The 18,757-nt window shown below is 47.8% G+C and overlaps 9 protein-coding genes across 9 annotated transcripts; 4 read left to right on the top strand and 5 right to left on the bottom strand.

Annotated features, from left to right (window-relative positions):
• Positions 1–510: 510 nt before the first annotated feature.
• Positions 511–3,353, top strand: BDR25DRAFT_351476 (uncharacterized protein; the record flags this gene model as incomplete). The annotated part of the gene is made up of 21 exons (XM_033694857.1): positions 511–630; positions 698–736; positions 779–961; positions 1,016–1,061; positions 1,127–1,152; positions 1,235–1,265; positions 1,321–1,411; positions 1,440–1,504; positions 1,556–1,697; positions 1,731–1,764; positions 1,818–1,854; positions 1,924–2,092; positions 2,196–2,238; positions 2,330–2,454; positions 2,521–2,583; positions 2,619–2,648; positions 2,689–2,725; positions 2,808–2,834; positions 2,883–2,963; positions 3,009–3,192; positions 3,253–3,353. 21 exons carry the CDS (start codon positions 511–513, stop codon positions 3,351–3,353), a joined length of 1,674 nt encoding a protein of 557 aa, XP_033551830.1.
• BDR25DRAFT_340617 (uncharacterized protein) lies at positions 3,330–4,533 on the bottom strand. Its single transcript, XM_033693523.1, has 3 exons — positions 4,242–4,533; positions 3,814–4,176; positions 3,330–3,762 (listed from the first exon to the last, which is right to left on the bottom strand). Exons 1-3 carry the CDS (start codon positions 4,473–4,475, stop codon positions 3,490–3,492), a joined length of 870 nt encoding a protein of 289 aa, XP_033551829.1. The 5' UTR covers positions 4,476–4,533; the 3' UTR covers positions 3,330–3,489.
• Positions 4,534–4,734: 201 nt separating this feature from the next.
• On the top strand, positions 4,735–5,168 carry BDR25DRAFT_113379 (uncharacterized protein). Its single transcript, XM_033683612.1, has one exon. The coding sequence runs from the start codon at positions 4,889–4,891 to the stop codon at positions 5,105–5,107; it is 219 nt and encodes a 72-aa protein (XP_033551828.1). The 5' UTR covers positions 4,735–4,888; the 3' UTR covers positions 5,108–5,168.
• A 1,089-nt stretch (positions 5,169–6,257) lies between these two features.
• Positions 6,258–8,693, bottom strand: BDR25DRAFT_255524 (uncharacterized protein; the record flags this gene model as incomplete). Its single annotated transcript, XM_033686361.1, has 5 exons — positions 6,258–6,640; positions 6,722–6,910; positions 6,955–7,028; positions 7,145–8,155; positions 8,205–8,693. Coding segments are annotated over 5 exons (2,145 nt in total), but the record flags the coding sequence as incomplete, so codon positions are not given.
• A 1,794-nt stretch (positions 8,694–10,487) lies between these two features.
• BDR25DRAFT_311366 (uncharacterized protein) lies at positions 10,488–11,539 on the bottom strand (the record flags this gene model as incomplete). Its single annotated transcript, XM_033691232.1, has 4 exons — positions 10,488–10,508; positions 10,757–10,886; positions 10,965–11,378; positions 11,424–11,539. 4 exons carry the CDS (start codon positions 11,537–11,539, stop codon positions 10,488–10,490), a joined length of 681 nt encoding a protein of 226 aa, XP_033551826.1.
• A 449-nt stretch (positions 11,540–11,988) lies between these two features.
• On the bottom strand, positions 11,989–14,460 carry BDR25DRAFT_255522 (mannosyl-oligosaccharide 1,2-alpha-mannosidase). The gene is made up of 3 exons (XM_033686360.1): positions 13,737–14,460; positions 12,360–13,687; positions 11,989–12,272 (listed from the first exon to the last, which is right to left on the bottom strand). Exons 1-3 carry the CDS (start codon positions 14,152–14,154, stop codon positions 12,072–12,074), a joined length of 1,947 nt encoding a protein of 648 aa, XP_033551825.1. The 5' UTR covers positions 14,155–14,460; the 3' UTR covers positions 11,989–12,071.
• Positions 14,461–14,865: 405 nt separating this feature from the next.
• On the top strand, positions 14,866–15,298 carry BDR25DRAFT_351472 (uncharacterized protein; the record flags this gene model as incomplete). Its single annotated transcript, XM_033694856.1, has 3 exons — positions 14,866–15,004; positions 15,028–15,106; positions 15,160–15,298. The coding sequence occupies 3 exons, from the start codon at positions 14,866–14,868 to the stop codon at positions 15,296–15,298; spliced, it is 357 nt and encodes a 118-aa protein (XP_033551824.1).
• A 704-nt stretch (positions 15,299–16,002) lies between these two features.
• On the bottom strand, positions 16,003–17,029 carry BDR25DRAFT_255518 (ribosomal protein L38e). Its single transcript, XM_033686359.1, has 3 exons — positions 16,914–17,029; positions 16,591–16,719; positions 16,003–16,463 (listed from the first exon to the last, which is right to left on the bottom strand). Exons 1-3 carry the CDS (start codon positions 16,975–16,977, stop codon positions 16,408–16,410), a joined length of 249 nt encoding a protein of 82 aa, XP_033551823.1. The 5' UTR covers positions 16,978–17,029; the 3' UTR covers positions 16,003–16,407.
• Positions 17,030–17,186: 157 nt separating this feature from the next.
• On the top strand, positions 17,187–18,151 carry BDR25DRAFT_255515 (uncharacterized protein). The gene is made up of 4 exons (XM_033686358.1): positions 17,187–17,420; positions 17,479–17,572; positions 17,795–17,841; positions 17,893–18,151. Exons 1-4 carry the CDS (start codon positions 17,385–17,387, stop codon positions 17,974–17,976), a joined length of 261 nt encoding a protein of 86 aa, XP_033551822.1. The 5' UTR covers positions 17,187–17,384; the 3' UTR covers positions 17,977–18,151.
• The last annotated feature ends 606 nt before the right edge of the window (positions 18,152–18,757 follow it).

Below are 18,757 nucleotides of genomic sequence, written 5' to 3'. Positions count from 1 at the left end.
CTTTTTAAGCACTTGCAGGTACTGATCACCTGCGGGTAGACCGCCGCCCCTGTCGGTGCCAAGCACTGATGGAAGCCGCAGTCATCCGGAGGCTTGATCCATCACAATCATTGAATAATCACATTCTCCGAAGGGCAGCAGCCAGCCGATCGACATTCGCAGTCGAGGAGTTAAAATCATCAAAAGAATGTGTAATCCGGAAGGCTCTACAATAGGCTACCTAATCAACCTTAGGCTTAGCATCTATTATTACTATATCAATGATATAACTCCTTAGACCCTTAATCTAAAATACATAACTCCTCTTATAACTTATGCCTTCGTAAGGCTATAGTTATAACCCTAGATATCGCTTTAAATATCTATTTAGTTTGATCTGGCCGTCAATTCGCATACCTTAACAAGATCTCTTCCTTTTACTTCTTCACTCTTATCTTAATCTACCACCCCATTAACAATTTAGACTCGATATCGTAAGTGGGCCAGCATTGTATAGTTCGCAATTCCACGATGTCGACTCTAAAGAAGCGCAAGGCCGAACCCAACTTGAACAGGCCTCTAGATGCTAAGAAATTGAAACTTAATCTAGAATTCCAAGCGGTACGTAAAACCCTAGAGTCATTTCAATTTGTTTTGCTCATTTGTATCTTAGGTTAGAGACCTAATTGTAAAAAATCGTCCGGTATCCATCTATAAGGTGAAGCGTAAGCTTGCTATCAAGAAGGAAGCTCATGGGGTAACAAAGCTATAACTCAAAATGGGACAACTCAACGCGAAGGAATACAAGAATATTAAGGATACCCTCACCAAGAGCGTAGAGGTTAGGCTAAAAGCCAAAGGAGACACTAAACGTTCCCTCACCACAGAGAAGGCAAACCATAGCAACACCTACGAGTGCTATCATGCTCTCTACTTAATCTCGTCTCCAGATATGAATAACATGCACAAAAGCAATCCGACCGTGATTAAATAGGTCTTGAGCTCCTTGCATAATAAGTTCGGTTCACGCATCGAGGCTTTAAAGCCATACAGCGAGGACCTTTCTACGACTGAAATACTTAGTGGGACTGGCAAGAAGCAAACTAGCGTAAAGATTAGGCATTTATGTACCTGGGCAATTCTTAAGTCCAGGCTAGGAATGGTATAGTGTCGGTGATAATTACTCTTTTTAAGCAGGGAAAATAAAAGGTCATTACAAAATCCTAACTTACTTGCCCTTAAATCTTCATACTAGAAGCGTCCATCTGAAACAGCGTTAACATACGGTTGCGTCTACGTACCTATTAGCGTTAGAATCTGTCATGTTGCGCGGAGATTTAGAATGTTTCTTAACGCCAGTTAGACTGCTAGTTCATTTCATATTTTCAGTTACAGAGCTCACAAGCTCATGGGTCACCCAGGTATGGAGACGGTCAATCATCTCGAGCAGAGTGTACAAGGGATCAAATACAGGAGCTTGAGCACAAACATGACAAAACTCCGGTGCTCAAAGACTGCCAGGTCTGTGTCGAAACTAAGATAAAGAAGTAGATCAGTTGACGCCCATCACAATCAGCCTCTACGCGTCCATTTCATCGCATTGGCATCGACCTCATTCAACTCTGCCCCACAGGCCAGCGCTGCTACAATGGAGATCTATACGGCCTTCATGCAGTAGATGAGTATACCTGCTCCACCATAAATCGTCCGCCGTACTAGTGCCAGATATACTCCGATTCATGGTGGAGCAGCTGTGTCTCATGCCATTTGGTATACTCATCTACTGTATGAAGGCTGTATAGATCTCCATTGTAGCAGCGCTGGCCTGCGGGGCAGAGTTGAATAAGGTCGATGCCAATGCGATGAAATGGACGCGTAGAGGCTAATTGTGATGGGCGTCAACTAATCTACTTCTTTATCTTAGTTTCGACACAGACCTGGCAGTCTTTGAGCGCCGGAGCTTTGTCATGTTTGTGCTCATGCTCCTGTATTTTGATCCCTTGTACGCTTTCCTCGAGATGATTAACCGTTTCCAGACCTTAAGGCACGAGGAGCTGGATTTTATTGCTAGAGGGCAACTACGGGTTTATATAGTACTAGGTGAACCCGTCATGTGACCTAAGGCCACCACTATCTTTAGGCAGCGTGGTTGAAAGTAGTATCAGGTAACTAGAGCTTTGAGATCTCTGTAACTACAAACATTTCAGATAGGCCAGGCATAATCCTTCAACTCCTCCTTTATCTCTTCGCCGAGCGCACGTCAGCCACTTCTAATAAGGGTAATTCGAGGCTTAAGTAAGTTCTAAGTCTTCCCCCCCTAAAAAAAAAAGAAACACCTCTAACTCTTCAGTCCTCTTACTCCCATACTCACTCTAACAAGCTCCAAAACCCCGCGATAGCACCACCAGCAAAGCGCCTAGCAGAGCCAAACAGGACCGAAGCTCCTAGATGGAAAACCGCAAAGCTCGATCCAGAGTTCCCAAAGGTGCTTTAGCACCATCTCTAGCATTGCAATTCTACTTAATCTTCCTCTCCAGTTAGCAACCTCTTCCAAAAGCATCGACCGAAGACCATGGCCTTAGCCCAGAAAAGACTTGCCACTGAGTAAGAAGGGCAGAACAAGAGGAAGAGACAACTAGGCACTGCGAAAAGCCACTACAAGACAACAGGTTCTAAGTTGAAGACAGTCTAGAACACCCTTTCCGTGAGCAAATCGGAGCTAGTCCGCGCAGAGCAAGAGAAGAGCGTCTGCAAACAACACTTAATACAGAAAAAACAATGCAGAAAGAGACTTGAAATCAGATTCATGAGGAAAAGTGTGTCCGCAGGGGGTCACAGGCGGTCTCCAAGAATACGTGGACTAATTGAGAGCGAGCAAAGATAGGCGCGCCTAGACAGACAAGTGTTTCGAGATTATCTGCGCTCTGATGATGAACAAGGTATCTAAGACATACAAGGGTGCTGGGAAGACTGAGACAGCTGAGGTTGCTAAAAGGCTATTAAAGAGAACTGGGGCTCTCATGTCCGAGGAGGCGATTTACAGAGCCACAACATGTCAATTGAAGGAGCGGTCCAATATGACGAAGACAAACAATGTAGCACATGCTACAGCTGACACAGTGGTTTGGCCTTTCTTTGAAGCTGAGTGTGGTAGTATCCACTGCTTCCGTTGCGATGTGCCGGTTCTTGTGAGGATGGCCAGAAGGGATGACTGTGCCCTAAGACGCTAGGAGAACATATTTTAATCAATCCTTTCTAAAATGTTTCATCTAGCGGTGTTTATCGCATTTCCGCGGGATTTGGCGATCAGCCGAACAGTTTTCAGAGGAATATATCATGAGAAGTCTAAGAACAGGTCTTCAATTCAGACCTAGGTCGGTTGGATTAGTAGTATATTCGTTGAAGGGACGGAATGAGCACTTCATTCTCGGAGTAATATTAAGGAAAAGGGTATACCATTAGCCATTGCCCCAAGTCCAGCCCAACCAAATGGATCCCACCAATTCAATCTTAAACCTTCAAAAGCATCTTAACCGTAGGGATAATATGCTTTGAATCATCCTCCTGCTGCTGAAAACTCTGCTTAAACGCCGCCAAGCCCGCCAAAATCCCACAAATCATCAAGAATAGCGAGATCAACGACCAAATAATACCCCAACACTGAGAAGAGCCTCCGTAGCGCTTGGCGAAGACGCTTGCATCTGACGAGTTGACTTTTCGCAAGATGAGATCGTCACAGATATCCCAAACGCTGTAGAGGGAGGACATAACACCGATGAAGAGCTAGATGTGGCTGTTAGAAGGGAGAGTAGGGGACCGGTTGAGGGTACGTACGACGACGAATCGAAGCGGTTCGGCGTGCTTGATGAACCAACATGCGACAAGCAAACCGACGGCGAGAAGAATGGTGACGATGGTGAGCCAATCCTTTCGCGCCCACCATAGGGTCAACAAAAAGCAGACTCCTAGGGTAATACTCGCGATCTTGCTAGCGACAATATTGAATCCACAGAACGTGAGTAGTGCTCCGACGAGAGAAGATCCGAGGTAGCCGGCAGGAAGAGTAATAGCCTGGATGCCACCTCGCATATGTGTCACGCCGCCCTCATGTGGATCCAAGGAAATAGACTCCACTCGCCCACCAGTACAACACGCCGTGATAGCATGTCCAAATTCATGAAACGCGATGACCAGCATCTGTTCTCTTGGTCAGTCGAATGCCAAGACATATATCAATTTTCGGCCTTCTTGACGAAACTCACCTTAAACGGCCACAACACCCATCGCACATACGGTAGATTCCAAAGCAACGCAATAATAACAACATACGCCGCAATAACCCCCAGCGTCACGCCCTGGGTGTGATTTACTGACAACCCACGACGCGAAAGGTGATGCAGATGCGGCTGCGCTAGTGCGGGGCCGGCTGTGACAAGAGCCCGTCTAGCGAGCTTCGCGAGATCGCGACGATCGGGCAGAGGCACTACCGGAGCCATGTCGATGCCGTTAAAGTAATATGCGTGCTTTAACGAGCGCGTGAAGTGGTTGATGAGATAGTTAGGTTACAGAGAGGCTGAAAGTTGGCAGGAAGATGTTCAATGTTTATCCCTGGCGATCACCAGATCCGTGCGCTGCATTGGCTGGGCTGACGTGTGCGCGTACGAATGACAGCCACTGTTGCTGCGCCACGGGCGTTCTATAGGTTTGGACTATTTTTAGCAGCGACGAGTTTTTGGCTTCCGGATCGCCGCTGGGGTTTCAACCTGCACCTGTTCATCGCATTTCATCAAATTCTTTTCAGATTTTTGCTCAATATGTATTTACAATATGTTCTCGACCATACCCTTCTTTTCTATGGCCTTGATTCGCCCTATTATATTGAAGAACTACCCCAAATTAGCCTCTCATCATGAACGAAGGGCACTTTGACAAGGAAACCTTCCCTACCTACTACTTACACTTATTTATCGTTTCCGGCTTGATCTATGTGGTCCGGATGGGCAGGGGTGAGAGGTACATGAGATGCGCCTCACTATCACGGCTACTCTCAGTGCCCTTCTCGAACCGATCAAGGATCCCTCCATGCCGATACCCCACCCCATCCAGAATTGAAGGTTGTCAATTCTAGTACACAAGATTGCGTGTTCTTATCAGTATATCTAACTGGCACCCATCCGTTTCTTTTCCATGGCTTGAGTATTAGACCGGAGTACATGGCGTCTACATTCTCGAGAGACAGCGACTTGGTCTCAAACAAGAAAACGCCGACTAGGAATACCACGGATCTTACTTAACCCGTTAAATTCTGCTGCAAGAGACGCCTGCTTCGCCTGTGTTCTGAGCGGAACCGTTTCCCCTATAACCACCCATGAGAAAAGGCCCCAGGTCATGGCGAACAATATGATGAGTATGGATGCAGCGATAACCATCACGTGGGCTTGCAGCTCCAGTGGAAGCGAAGATTAATAACCAGGCTTGGCAGACAGCGCCTACAATTAATGGAATTCAGCGGCCCAGGCGCTCAACGATAAAGAAGCCTAAAAAAGTAGTCACCACCTTCACAGCAGATGCGACTGATATAGAGGGGAAACGAAAAACAATTCCGAGTCTGGCAGCGATTCACCTGAGAATGGCAGAGGTTGATTGAGTTCAGCGGAAGGGCGACAGGGTTTGGAAAGTCAGCGAGACGAAAACGGAAGGCTGGATGATGGGCGAAGGCTTTCGAAGAAGTAGTGAACGGAGAGGGGAAAGAGGGTAGGAAATAGAGCCGGGAACGTAGTTAATTTAGACTCGTCTGGAAGTCTTCAGTCCAGTGAAGCGGCGAGGCTTATCCAGCCGCAAGAGAAAATGTCTTCCCGTTCCCTTCGAAAGTGGCTGCACTCGCGAGTGAAAGTCTTCGCATCCCACCTTTTATGTCTAGTAAACCGCAACTACTTTATGCACTTCCTTTGCTTAGTACAAGAGAGTACCTAGCATTGCATTAAAGTTGATAAGATAAGATAGAGCTATGCTGCTTCGTTTACTACTCTAGTTCATTCCTATCTCCTGAGATGGTTTTGTCTTCACCACCTTCTTCATCTTTGCTTTCTTTTCCTTGACTTATTTCTTGAATTTTTCTGTTTTACTTTTTTCCTCTATTTTATCTTCTTGACGACTGTCTTCATGATCACTGTCTTCCTAATCGCCATCTTCCTCATCGCTGTCTTCCTCATCGCTGTCTTCCTTATTGCTGTCTTTTTTATCGCTATCTTTCTCATCGCTATCTTCCTCATCGCTGTCTTCCTCTTCACTGCTTTCCTCCAGAAGCCACAATTCCTCATCCTCCTGGACAACTTCATCAATCTTCCTTCCATTTCGTTCCAATGCTCTGCACCACGCAGCCCAGCATTTGTGATCGTATCGAGCGCTATATGATGGGGTATCTCCCCATTTATCGCGGTGGTGAAGATCAACTCCGGCTTCGATCAATAAGCTGAGCATTTCTTCAAGAACCTCGGGTAACATACGTTCACCCAACCTAATGTTAGAGTACATTGCAGCATGTATGGCGTTGCGCCCGTCTAAATCAGCCGCATCCAAATTCACGCCAAATTCTAGAAGAAGACGAACGGTTGCCAGACTTCTTCCTCCTATCCCCATCACGTGATCAAGTAATGGTGTCCTGCCCCATTTATCGCGTACCTCAAAATCGTAGCCATTTCGTATCAGAAATTCCATCCATGTCCTTACCACCCGTATGTACTTCTCTGGGAAACTTAGTTCTGGATGCCAACATACCGCGTGTAACAGAGATTCGGAGTGAGATGAGTTGAATGTTGTCGTTTTTTCATCGAAGTAAGAGAGCGTCTGGTAAAATAATTCAATAGAAGACATTTCAGAACATAAGCCTTGGATACCGTCCCAGAGTCCATCCAGAGCGTCTAGTTCCCCACTGGCATCTGTTAGCTTTTATTTGACTTGTTTGAAAATACTTACTTCAGGGCCACAGGCCCTACCCCTTGATTGTCAAGATATTGTAGCACCTCCGGACGAATATATCTGGCTGCATACTGTAGGAAACAAGGTCAACAACAAGCAACCTTACTTATAATTAAACTAGTGGTCGTAGAGAACTCACCCGGAGAGATGCGATTTCCCCTGTTTCAGTTCGATCATACGGAGATACAATTCCACTTCGAAAGGCGGCATCAATTTCTTCAAGGGTGCCATTACAAAAAAGTGTCCTGTGTAGACCCAAGTCTTCGACAAGGCGAAAAGCGTTGAGCTGTACGTACAGTCTCGGTTCTGGCCCATAATTCATGGATTTGACGAAACGAGCATCGATTGAGGTGGAACAAATTCCAATAGATGGAATGAACGAAAGGCGCGCTTCATCCATATTGTAGGTAACATTTGGAACGTTAGAAATAAGAGGGACCGTCATATGAAGCTGCCCAGCGGGGGAGCTAGATGAGAAGACCTGATGATCGAAACGAAATCGTCTCCGATGAGCTGTTCCATGATGTCCTATTATCGTTGCTCTTGAATGGCCTTCATCCTCAAAATCATCTCTAGAAATGGGAGCGCCTAGGGGTACACCTGTGTCGGAAAATGGAGTCGACCCTGTAGAATAGTTCCATTGATCAAATGGCATGGCTGTAGAGCCTGGACAGATGGCGGCAGCTTCTTGAGTCGCCGACGATATAAGACTATCGAATTCCGACCGTAGCCAAAATAGATGCTTCGGCGAGATCCTCTCGGCATGACAGGAGGCAACATGAAGAACAGCCCATCGGACATGATCTTTCATAAGGAGGAGGGGAGTTAAAATGGATTCTCGACGTTCCCCAATGAAGTAGATCTCGCGGTTGGTCTTTCTTGCTATGATAGGAGCTTTAGAAAGGGTGGTTCGTGAGTCCTGAAGCTTGGAGATGGCATTCATGACTTTCCGGTGGCCTTCTGTAATAATTCCTCTGGTCTTAGCATGCTCCATTTGATCAATCCGACTGGCTTTGAGTTGGTCTTTCCGTATCAGACCTATCTTTTTGAGTTGCTGCGTTGATTGAAGCCTGATATTTTCTTGCTCTCCCAGCATTTTCTCTTCACCGTCTCTTACTACTGACAGCTCTTGTAGTTGCATACTCATCGTTGATGTGATTCGTTGAAAGTTTTGCTGGACCACATTCTCTAACACCTTCTGGCTAATGGCAGATCGTCTCCTGTTCATAAAATGCAAAAGTCAGCACGAGTGGAGCTAATAAGTGAATGGTGAGTGAATCAACAAACCCTTCAACGAGCGACAGGGACACGCTCAACGTCGACTTCGACCATTCTAACTTTTCTAGTGATTTGCGGACTTTCCGCTCATCAAGGAGCCACTTGACTCTTCCCCACGTTTTATCGACCCCGTTGTGTCTTTTCTCCAAACCTAGTAGATTGTTCAGCTCGCGTTTCAAAGCTCTGACAGACGTATTGAACCCATCAAATGCTTGATTCAATTCAACGGCGGAGAAGGATATCAATGACGCAGGGTCTCGCAGATCGTTTAGGTGGGTTTTCAAGGCATTGACGAGTTGCTTGTTCTCCTTGATACTTATTTGTAGTCTGCTAATTTCATCTGGCGCATCTTTAATCTCGGAAAGGAATCGACAACACTCGATGCTTGCTCGTAACACGAAGTCGGCAACGCCGACAACGGCGAAAGAGCTCGCAGCTATCGAGAGTGGATCTGGCATGGCAATGAACAAGTCGACAGGAATATTGAGCTAGCAGAATCATGAATAAGTTCGCATCGCTACGAAGACTGCGGGTCTGATGTCTGATGTCAAAGTCACAGCCTCGTTTCCTTGGCATAGGCGCCAGGGACGACGGACACGGACACGGCCTGATGCACTACCCCTCTCAACCTCTCGATATTGGCTCTTATTGGCAGATGCAAGGCAGATTTGGGCCTTGGCTTAGTAGGTACACGACTAATGCCGTTGAGCCTCCTTATCGTAACAAGCTTCAAAGTTACACACAAGGAAGAGTTTTCGAACAAAGCGCATATATATAGCCGTACTATTTTATTAAATCCTCAACTATAATAAGACTATCACATGGCGCAAGCGCTAACCTTCAGAGCTACGAGCCTGTTCTAGCGCTCCTTTAATTTATGTCTAGCACTAGCAAACGTATTCTAGGATTGAGAGTTGCTACTGCTAGCCGGGAGAGTGGGGCTAACTGGCTCCCGCTACACCCTTGTGAGTTCAAATTGTGACAGGGAAGTGTACTCTTGCACTATAACAAATTACAGGCCTTAAGTAGTAAGCGAAGGTTTTGAGGCTTTCGTTCACTACATTGCAGCTGCGTTTGAGGGAGAGTCGGATTCTCTAGTGACTATACCACCTTTGATTACAAGTAGTTTAAGGAATCTTGGAATGAAGTTCTACATGGGGAAGAGATAAGTGAAGGTGTAGGTAGACAGGTTCAATATGTATATTATATATTCCCTATAATCAAAGGCGATAAGAGAGGGGCACGGGTAATGCGAGAGCCTAATGTTGGAGTCCGCCTTTCCTTACACCGTGTTGATGTAGTTAGGAAACTTCCGAAGTATAGCATTATCATGTGTTGATGGGAGACAAATGTGGTAACAAACTAATTCAGCACTCACTCGTTACGGCAGCATTGGAAGATGTATATTGCGAAATTGGATCCTAAGCAAGTGCATGGATTCTATCTAACAAACATGTTGCAAGGCGCAAGGGGTCAACCTCCTACCACACACAGCAGAAGAATACATATAGGTCGATAAAAATGCACGCGCGACAATAGAAACAAGTCAGAACGCTACCCTTAATCTCAACAACGAATAAAGATGCGTGAGGTTCGAAAGAAAGAGACCTAGTGGGGGGGAAATGATTGAAGGAGTGTCGGACGAGAAATTCGAAACCAGAAGAAACCAAAATTTAGCGTACCCCTGCCTTTAGCTAGAGCGGTGCAATGAGCGAATGTCTTCATATGAAACACAACAAATGAAAGATTGGGCACTCGAAAGGAAGGGTTTCCGAAGATAGCAGACCGAGCTCCCTTATCATTGGTAGAGAACTATGGGAGAGATTCCAAGCTAGGTTGTCCGAAGATCATCGAAGAAAATGGTGCATTGAAAAAAAGGCCAGAGGCCTAAGAATACCCGGCGATGTTCAAAGAAACCGCTATGGACTATATCGAGATTCATCAAGATAAGCTGGAGGTTCCACGTCGGGAGTATGCCGTTCTCGAGTTGGCAGATAGCTTCTTGCCCAAGCTGGAAGTAATAGGCGAGGCAGTGAGTGACAAATTGTGAACGCTTAGCGAAGACTCCTTTGCAAAGAGGGCAAATAATAGCTCCTGTATCAGCATCATATCCTCTTTCGGAGATCATCGTCTTGTTTAATTTCCTCACGGCCTGGTCGTGGTCACGTATGAGGTGTGATTGCATACCGTCGAGGTAGTGTAAGCTGTTCAAGACAGGCGAGCGGCACCTCGAGAACGGGGAGGAGACGTTGCTATACGGCGTATAAAATTCCCTAGAGTCCAAGTTTAGGAGCTGTTTGTGGAGCTGTTTGTGGAGTGGAGATCCTGTTTGATTTGAAAGCGTGCGATGATGAAATTCCACATTAATTTCGAACAAATCGCGCTCAATCGCATTCTGATGGTATCGGCACCCGGAAACAGGGCAATGGAAAAGAGAGTCACGGTCATGTCCAACCTTATCATGGGCTTTAAGCTTGTCTGGTCTATAGAAACCCCTGAGTCCTTTGCGGTTGCAACTTACAGCAGTGCATTCATATCTTTCACTTCTGGAATGTTTCTTCTCGTGACGCTTCAAGTCTATAGCTCGTTTGAACTTAGTCTTGTTCTTGTAGTTAGGGAAGGAACACTTTAGAAGGTCGATGTTAGATGCCCTGGGAACGGAGAGGCCAGGTCTATGGAAAAACGCTTCTGGTTAGCTCATTATCTGCGCCAGGAGAGCTCAGACTTACTGGATAATCCAAGGGAAGGAGCCACTAATTGCACTACAAGAACCACTATCACTCTGTTGGGAGACCAACAAAGAGAATTGGGCGCAAGTCAGATTCAGCGCGTTCGTGGTAGCTTGACCACGTTCCCTTTCGGAAATCCAGAATCTTGGCTGTGCGATATGGTTCGGTTCATCGGCAAAACCATCACATAGACTGGGGGGGATCACATTCATTCTAGAGTGCTGAAATGGTTCCCCAACCATTCCAGGGAGGCCGGTATGTTGAGGAGGCTCTCGGCTGGATTGACCTGCTTCAAAACTGCCAAGCGGGCTGCTAAGAAGTTGTGGAGCCTGTTGGCTATCGTGCAGGAGCCAAAAGGCAGATGAGGGCGTCTCGTCATTGAGGGCAGTGCGGCCAATCGATACGGGACAAAAGCTAATCAATTGCCCTTTTGTTAGCGCGAAACTTTTTTTTACTCACCCTCCTGCAGGCTCCACGTCAGCCTGCAGATATAAATCCCAATAAGAATCCCAGCCGAAGTGGTCCAATACAGCACTAATGCTTTGCTGCGCGTCGAGAGGGACGTTGTCGCTCATGATCGTGATTGGTGGTCGGCGATGCAGGGTGTTGAAAAGGGCGTTTGAATGACTAGAGGGGCAACGAGGCTGAAAAAATGAAGCGGACGAAATCGATTGGTTAAACAGCGGTTTGAACGTACAGACAGGTGGATTTGAGAAGAGAAATATGGGGGGAAACGGTGGGATAGGAGTGTGGGCGATACGGGAGTTTTATGCTCCAGTGGTGAAGTGTGCAGTCCGTCAGGTGTATATCCTGAAGGCTGCCCTTTCTTCGTAAGGTCCCGTCCTATTCGATATCCCGGCCGTGGAACATGGCACATCCGTATTTCCTCAAGGGTTTCCATCTACGCATGTGTCCATATCTCTTAAGCCTGAGTGTTTTTAGCTGTTAAACGAAGTTGGTCCACCTAGCTAGAGAAGGTAAGGCACACGTGACAGCAGTGCCACAGCTTGATATATTACGATACATGTCAAGTCCACCTATATTCTCCAACTCCAGCGCCAAAGATGCGCCCTACTAATTTCCTGGGGAATCATAAATACAAACCATCTACACAGAGCTAACCCCCCCCTTCTCTCTAACCAACCCTCCCTTCCCATCCCTTGGAATCCTTTTCCACCCCGTCTTAAACCTCTTCTTCGACGGATCGAATCTCGGGAAAGGGTGTGCTTCCGTATTAAGTACGATCTGGTCGAGTGGAAGGATATCATTGGGGCCGAAGAGGAGGTAGAAGTATTTGAGAGTTTCCGCCTTGAACCAAGTTAGTATTATCTTTAAGCTTGCTTGCTTGCTTGCTTGCCTCGGAAATACGTTGGCGATATGGAAGGGGCTACTAACCAGCCAAAAACTCTCCATATTATCCCTGCTCGGTGGTGGGACAACAGTAACGTCATCGATACTTGTGAAACCGCCTCCGTTCTCAATGATCGTGTGCTTCACAAAGCTTTCGAACATGTCCCATCCCCACTCTCTATACATATCTTCGCCCGTGATCCGCCACATATAGAAGAGACTCTCGACGGTCTCCGGTCGTTGCAGGTTATGCGAATCCGCAGGCTTGATGATATAATCCGTTTTCCAGTCTCCATCTTCAACGGAAATATCGCCAAGCGAGGGGAGAATCTCCTGCCGCATCATTTTGGGAGGGTCGTAGATCTCAAAGTGCGTGATTTCAGGGGCAAGGCCAGTGGCAGTGACGCGGTACATGCCCATGCATGTTTTCATAAGTTCGCGCGCAAGCAACATGTCTTCTTCTTGCTGTTTGCCCCAGGTTGGGAGTTTCTTCGCTTCGGTGAGATTCAGGCCGCCGGTTGCGGATAGGGCTATTGTTCCCGGCATGAAGCACACTAGGTGATCCATCTTGGGGTGGAGATGACCATCCAGGCCAGCGGGTCGCTCAGCGAGAACGGTGAAATGGCTGTCCTTGGAGTATGTGATGAGGTGTTTCTTTACACCTGCAAGAGCCTCGTTCCACATATCGAGGTAGATTGGTTCCTGTTTCTGCGTCTGGTAGTACTGTTTGATTAAGTATTCATAGTACGAGTCTCCTCGACTGCCGAGACGAATCTCGCTGCCTCGGAACTCGCCCCTGTCGGCGTAGATAAAGATGGGCACCAAACCGTCCCTAGCGCCGTTGTTGTCAACAACTTTTATGACCTTCTCGGCCTTCTCCCAATAATGAGACTCTCCGGTGAGGTAGGCGAGGTATTTCATCTCCAATTGCAGGCTTGTCGCTTCTGCCGTCGATGAAGCTCCTCCATCTGCGTGAGAAGCTTCGCCTTTCCCCGTCTTCAGAATAACGCTCGCCCACGGCACTCCTGACGGCGATTCATAGGCCCCCATCAACCTGTCTGCAAGATCTGTTGCCTTCTCCAAATAGAGATCTTCCTCATTCGCGCTCTCGGGTTTCATCCCTGGAAGAATTTCTTGTAGATAGTGCGCCGATAACAGACCTCCCAGCATTCTTATCGTAGTCTCAAACGTGTTTACATCCTGTTGTTTATCGTACGATAGGGTTGTAGACACCCACTCCCGAGCATGTTTCAGCTCTTTAGTGAGATTCATCAACATCATTGTATCCAGTGCATCTACGATGATCCAACCGAGACCACCGGGCTCTGCCATGAATCGCCCTTTTTGGGAGACAGGGTGGTATTCGTCGAATCCTGCCATTGTTAGCATCTCCATTTATCCGATCCGTATGCATCAACGTACCCCACCCATGCTCCTGATAGCCCTTCCAACTGAGCAGAAACGCATCCTTCACACTCTCTCTCCTCTTCTCCCAATCGACCTTGCCCTTCTTTGCCCCAGGTAATATACTCCAGCTCCCACTACTCCCACCCCCACTTCCACCTCCAGCCTTCTTTCCCTGCTCCACCCCTTCAGTGGCCGCCCCGCCTAACCACCCAAGCCAATAAAACAGTCCAAACACCACCAACGCCACGAGCCCAATATTTCTCTTCCGCCTCAACCACATCCCGGATCCCCTTTTCGCTCCGTAATTCGCGGGTTTATCCTTATACATTGGCAGGCCTTTCTCGTTTCCCGTAAACTTTCCCCAAACATTATCTTCGAATCTGCGCTGCGCGTTCTCGAAATTGGGCAGGTTCCTAGGCACGGCGAACGACATGTCGAGGTCCTTTATAGCCTGCGTCGAGGCTTCGATAGCGTAGTTATCCGCCGATATTACAGCGTTGCTGGTTTCAACAGCGCGAATTGCGGCGTTTTGCAGGCACAAGAGCGCGGATGGAGCTAGGGGGGTTTCCTACGGAGGGTGAATGTGTCGCGCGAGTATATGCCCACGCTTCTTCAGCGGACGGGCAAGGAAGAGTACCTAAACTATCCACAGCAAGGAAAGAAAATCACAAGAAAGCAAACGATTACTCTTCTATTTAAATGAGAAGTAGAATGGAGGTCGCGGCAAGCTCTCCAAGCGCCAGGTGTTCTTATGGCGAAGCTTGTCGGCTGCACTCCCAAATAATCGACCTTGGCATTGGAACAGGCGACAGGGATAAGCTTCGCTCCTGCACCAGCCTCCTGTGGCTTTCTGACCCACCGTTCAAGATATTCTCTCTCTCTTCCGCACGCGGAAGTTTCGGAACACTAGGCCCCAAAACCCTCTCAGCCCTCTATCTCAACGAACCACGAACCACGAACCACGAACCACAGGCTCCGGTTGTTCCTTCCGTCTTACTTGTTTGTCCGAGCTCAATCCGAGGACGACGCGTATTGTGATCAGCTCAGCCGAACAAGATGTGAATAAATCCCATCTAGAGCCTTTGTGGCTCTGCTTCCTCTATTCCTTTCTGCCTCCCTGCCGAGGAGTAGCCTTATTATTGGCATGGCTGTCGATAGGCTTGATGAAATTCGTTTTCTTTTCTTCGCTTTGTTTTCCTGTCTCCCGCTTTACCATTGCTTTACTCCGGATCGTAAACCAAAGGAAGAGTTCAGCTCCAGGGAACATTTGCACAAGGAAAACAGTCCACTCTCCTCTCCGCTAAAGTCCAAGTCCTCCTCGACCGCAGACCTGTACCGGGAGAACAATTCGCCCTCATTACCGTCAAATTCCAAATCCAGCTCAAGTAATCACCTACACATAGACAAACAACATGCGGACCCCACGCCAGCATGTCAGCACCATCACCCTGAAACATCTGTCCTTCGACCCTGAAACAAACAACCCCCAAACAAGAGATCATCCATGCCCGCGCCTCACCCGCTGGCCAAAGAGACTAAACTGGGCCTTTCCGACTCCTTCAGTCCCTCCGACATAATTGCCTCCCTTCTCATCATACATCGCACCTGCAATGCTCCCCTAGTCCGGCTCGGGTATTTTCGCGATCCTCAATTCCTCCCCGTCGGCCACTACGTTCATTTCGAAGCCGGCGTAATCGGCACACTTGCAGTCACCCATCCTGCTGGCGATGTACACAGGCACCCACATCTCGACTTGCATGCCCATGTCGCCCACTCCTGAGGAAGCCGAAGCCAACCTGCAGAGTGGTATTCCCATCTTGTCGAAACCACACACAGAAACATATTTAGGAAAGGGATATGATTCTTTATTAAGTCTACACCCTTGACTTCTTCGAAGGCTGGTGCTGTATTCCCGGGATTCGCGAACCCGTTATGCTAGCGTAGCATGCACCACCAGGCCCGTTGTGCGCTACCAACCGTACTTCCTCTGCGATGCCACTGAAGAAAAAGTGGATGTCGGAGCCGCAGTATGTACATGCTTCTAATCCGGAGGACTTTGGGTTTGGACATTATATGTACAGTTCCGGCAACACCCTCGTTTGCGGGCTGAAAGACACCCGGAACACTACAAAAGATTGTAAACCTGATGCTGACACATGTTGCCGAAAATACCTAACTTTGGTCTCGGAGGTGAAGATCCTGTTGGTGATCATGATGGATACGAAGCAGGGGGTGGTCAATTGGGCTTGTGGATCTAGATGCGACGGTGCCGATATATTAGAATGATGATGCTGTTTCCTTGTCGCGTTTCTCAGACCTCAAGAAGGCGGACGTTAGGGCGGTACTATTGGATCCAAAGGTACATTTAGATGTTGGCTGAAGGAGTACTTGCTAGCCATAAGAATGTTGTTGCACCGAAACACCTAGAGATCATTAATGTCATCAGTTAATAATATCATCCCTGAGTACAACTCTCTCTAAACCACGTGAAGTGCAGATTTTCCATTCCATGGCTCTCCCTCAAACAGGGAGATGCCATTATGCCAGTCATTTACTGACTGGCGGACTGACTGATTGAGAGAAACAACCCGACGAGACGCCCATCCACCCTTCTTTCCATCATGCATCATCCCTCCATTCTGCTATACCTCGTGTGTAGCCTTCCACATCACCCTCTCCGCTTCGTTTATGACGACCGCTTGCCCTTAGGATTCTTCCCACCGACATCCGTGATCGTAAGCCCTATTCAACACCATTAGCCCGTGTCTTCACACATACCAATCCACCCAACGCCCAATCCCACACTCACACCCTCCAAACCCATTGTGCATCGAAAACGTGCCAGGGAGGCTCCAGGGGTTAACCATACCTGGCGGTAGACTCTGCTTCAGCTTCTCAGCCTTATCGGTATCCTTGAGCACGAGCGTGTAGATGAAGCGGTGGCATCGGACTTTGAACTTGATGTTGTTGGTCTTCTGGTTCTTCTTTATGCGGGCCGCTGTGGAAATTTCGTCAGTTCTCGTGTCCCTAAACCCCAATTCCTAAACAATCCTCCGGCCCCTCAGGATCTCATGGAGATAATGCGCGGAAATTGCAACTTTGCCCAAGCAATTAGAGCGAAACGCACAACCCTCAGTCGAAGTGCAGTCGACCGGGTGGGTTGAGACACGGTGTTGCGAGTGCAGTACGTACATTTAGCATCCTTGCGCCTGCAAATCTCAATGAATTGCTTGATATCGGAGACTTCGGAAGGCATGATGGCGGTCGTGGGAACTGTCTCAACTCGTCGTCTGTCGTGGGTCGTGAATCGTCAACCAGCGACAGGCCAAATTTGTTGTGGTGAGGAAATTCGCTTGCGGATGTGCACGGACCGCTTGAAGGCTGGTGGTGCGCTTGGCTGCATGGGGTGACGACTTTTTGGGTGGCGCAGGCAGCTTTTGGCATGTGGAGTGGCATGTGGAGTGGAAGATGGACAGTTGTTCAAAGCCTGGATTGGATTGTTGCCTTGTGGAAGTGAATATATTGCTATCAACGCACTCCTACATTCTCTCCCTACTCTTAGTTCTCTAGTCGTTACAAAGCTATATTCAACTCGACCTAAAACCTCTATCTTACGACTACCTCTATTCTCGCCGCCAAAACCCAACGTCCAAACACTCCAAAATGCCAACCCCAATCGATCGCGCAACCCATCTGAAGGTTCGTCTTTTATTTATCCCCACCAGAAAAACCAAATCTCATACTAATACTCTAACAGGCTCCCTTCTTCGCCTTCGCGGCGATCATAACCGGAGTAGCTGCATGGAGCATTTGGGGCGGCGATATTTTCCCTTCGCAGGATCCTACTGGTGGTATGCTAATTATTTCCTTGTTTACTGTTATACTATACCCTCAGTTTCACCTACTAAATATCAGCGGTCAAGCCAGTTGTGCATCTCCTTTTCTGTTCTATCTGTGCTTGGGGTTACTCGTGCAGAAAGCAGGTGACCCCATCACCCTGCACCCATATCACTACAACGTCACTCCCACCACGCTCAATCCACTTCCATCCATCTCATTAACCTCCCCTGCAGATCCGGAAAACTGGTCCCACGAAGAATGTTCCCGCTGGCTCCGAAATGTGCGTTCCTCCTCTCCTATCGCACAATTTCAGCTATCCTAACACCAGCAGCGAAACCTCCATCCCTCACCTCTAGCCACGACAGCCGAGTTGCTAGAGCGCGTGAAGGCGAATATGCGGGCTCCACGCTCGTAGTTTTTGGAAGCTCTCAGGAAAGTTCTGATTATCTCTGCGAAGGAGGGCTCTTTGGCCGGCCTCCCCACCTGCACCTACGATATTTTCCCCGAGATCCTTCTCTACACCCTGTGATTCTGTTCTCTTGTAAACCCAGGTTAAGAAATTGATACCCATTCGCACTTTGTAGCTCGCTTAAACAATGTACGCATTCCGACCATAGGTCAGATTATTTGAATAATATGCTGGTGAAGGTGTGGATTTCTGAGGGATGGCATTGAAACCTCAGCCACTGTCCGTCTAAATCTGATACCATACACGCCATTAAACACCTTCATAAGCCCAACCTGCCCCTAGGAGCAAAAGCCGAAGCAGTCAAGAGAAAGAGCATGTTAAGTAAGCTGCTGTGTAGAACCCGGAGAGTCCTGCCACTAGCACACGAAACTAATCTCTGAATTAAAACCGGTCAACCAAAACTGTATCAAGCCCTTCAAGAGGGAATGGAATAAATTGCGGAGTGGAGATCCGCTGGCTTAAAGGAATCGCAGATGAAGAAAAGGGTGTTAGAGTCGCCAAGGGGGTCAATGACCTTCTGGGTCATAGAAACACTGAACCGAACCATGTCCGCCTGCCATGGAAAGATAAGGAAGGGAATTCCAGGGGCTCTAGGTTAGAGTGCTCAGCTTGTGCTAGTGCAATCGTTCCACGGCCGGTGGCTATGCATGCATGTTTGATGAAAACCGAGTCGAGAATACTGCTACACTTCCACAGTCCCACTTTCCCATCGATTGTCGAGATAGAG

Source organism: Lindgomyces ingoldianus (assembly GCF_010093535.1).
Source record: "Lindgomyces ingoldianus strain ATCC 200398 unplaced genomic scaffold BDR25scaffold_6, whole genome shotgun sequence".
NCBI classification, from domain to species: Eukaryota; Fungi; Ascomycota; class Dothideomycetes; order Pleosporales; family Lindgomycetaceae; genus Lindgomyces; species Lindgomyces ingoldianus.
This window is presented reverse-complemented; position numbering and strand designations above follow the sequence as displayed.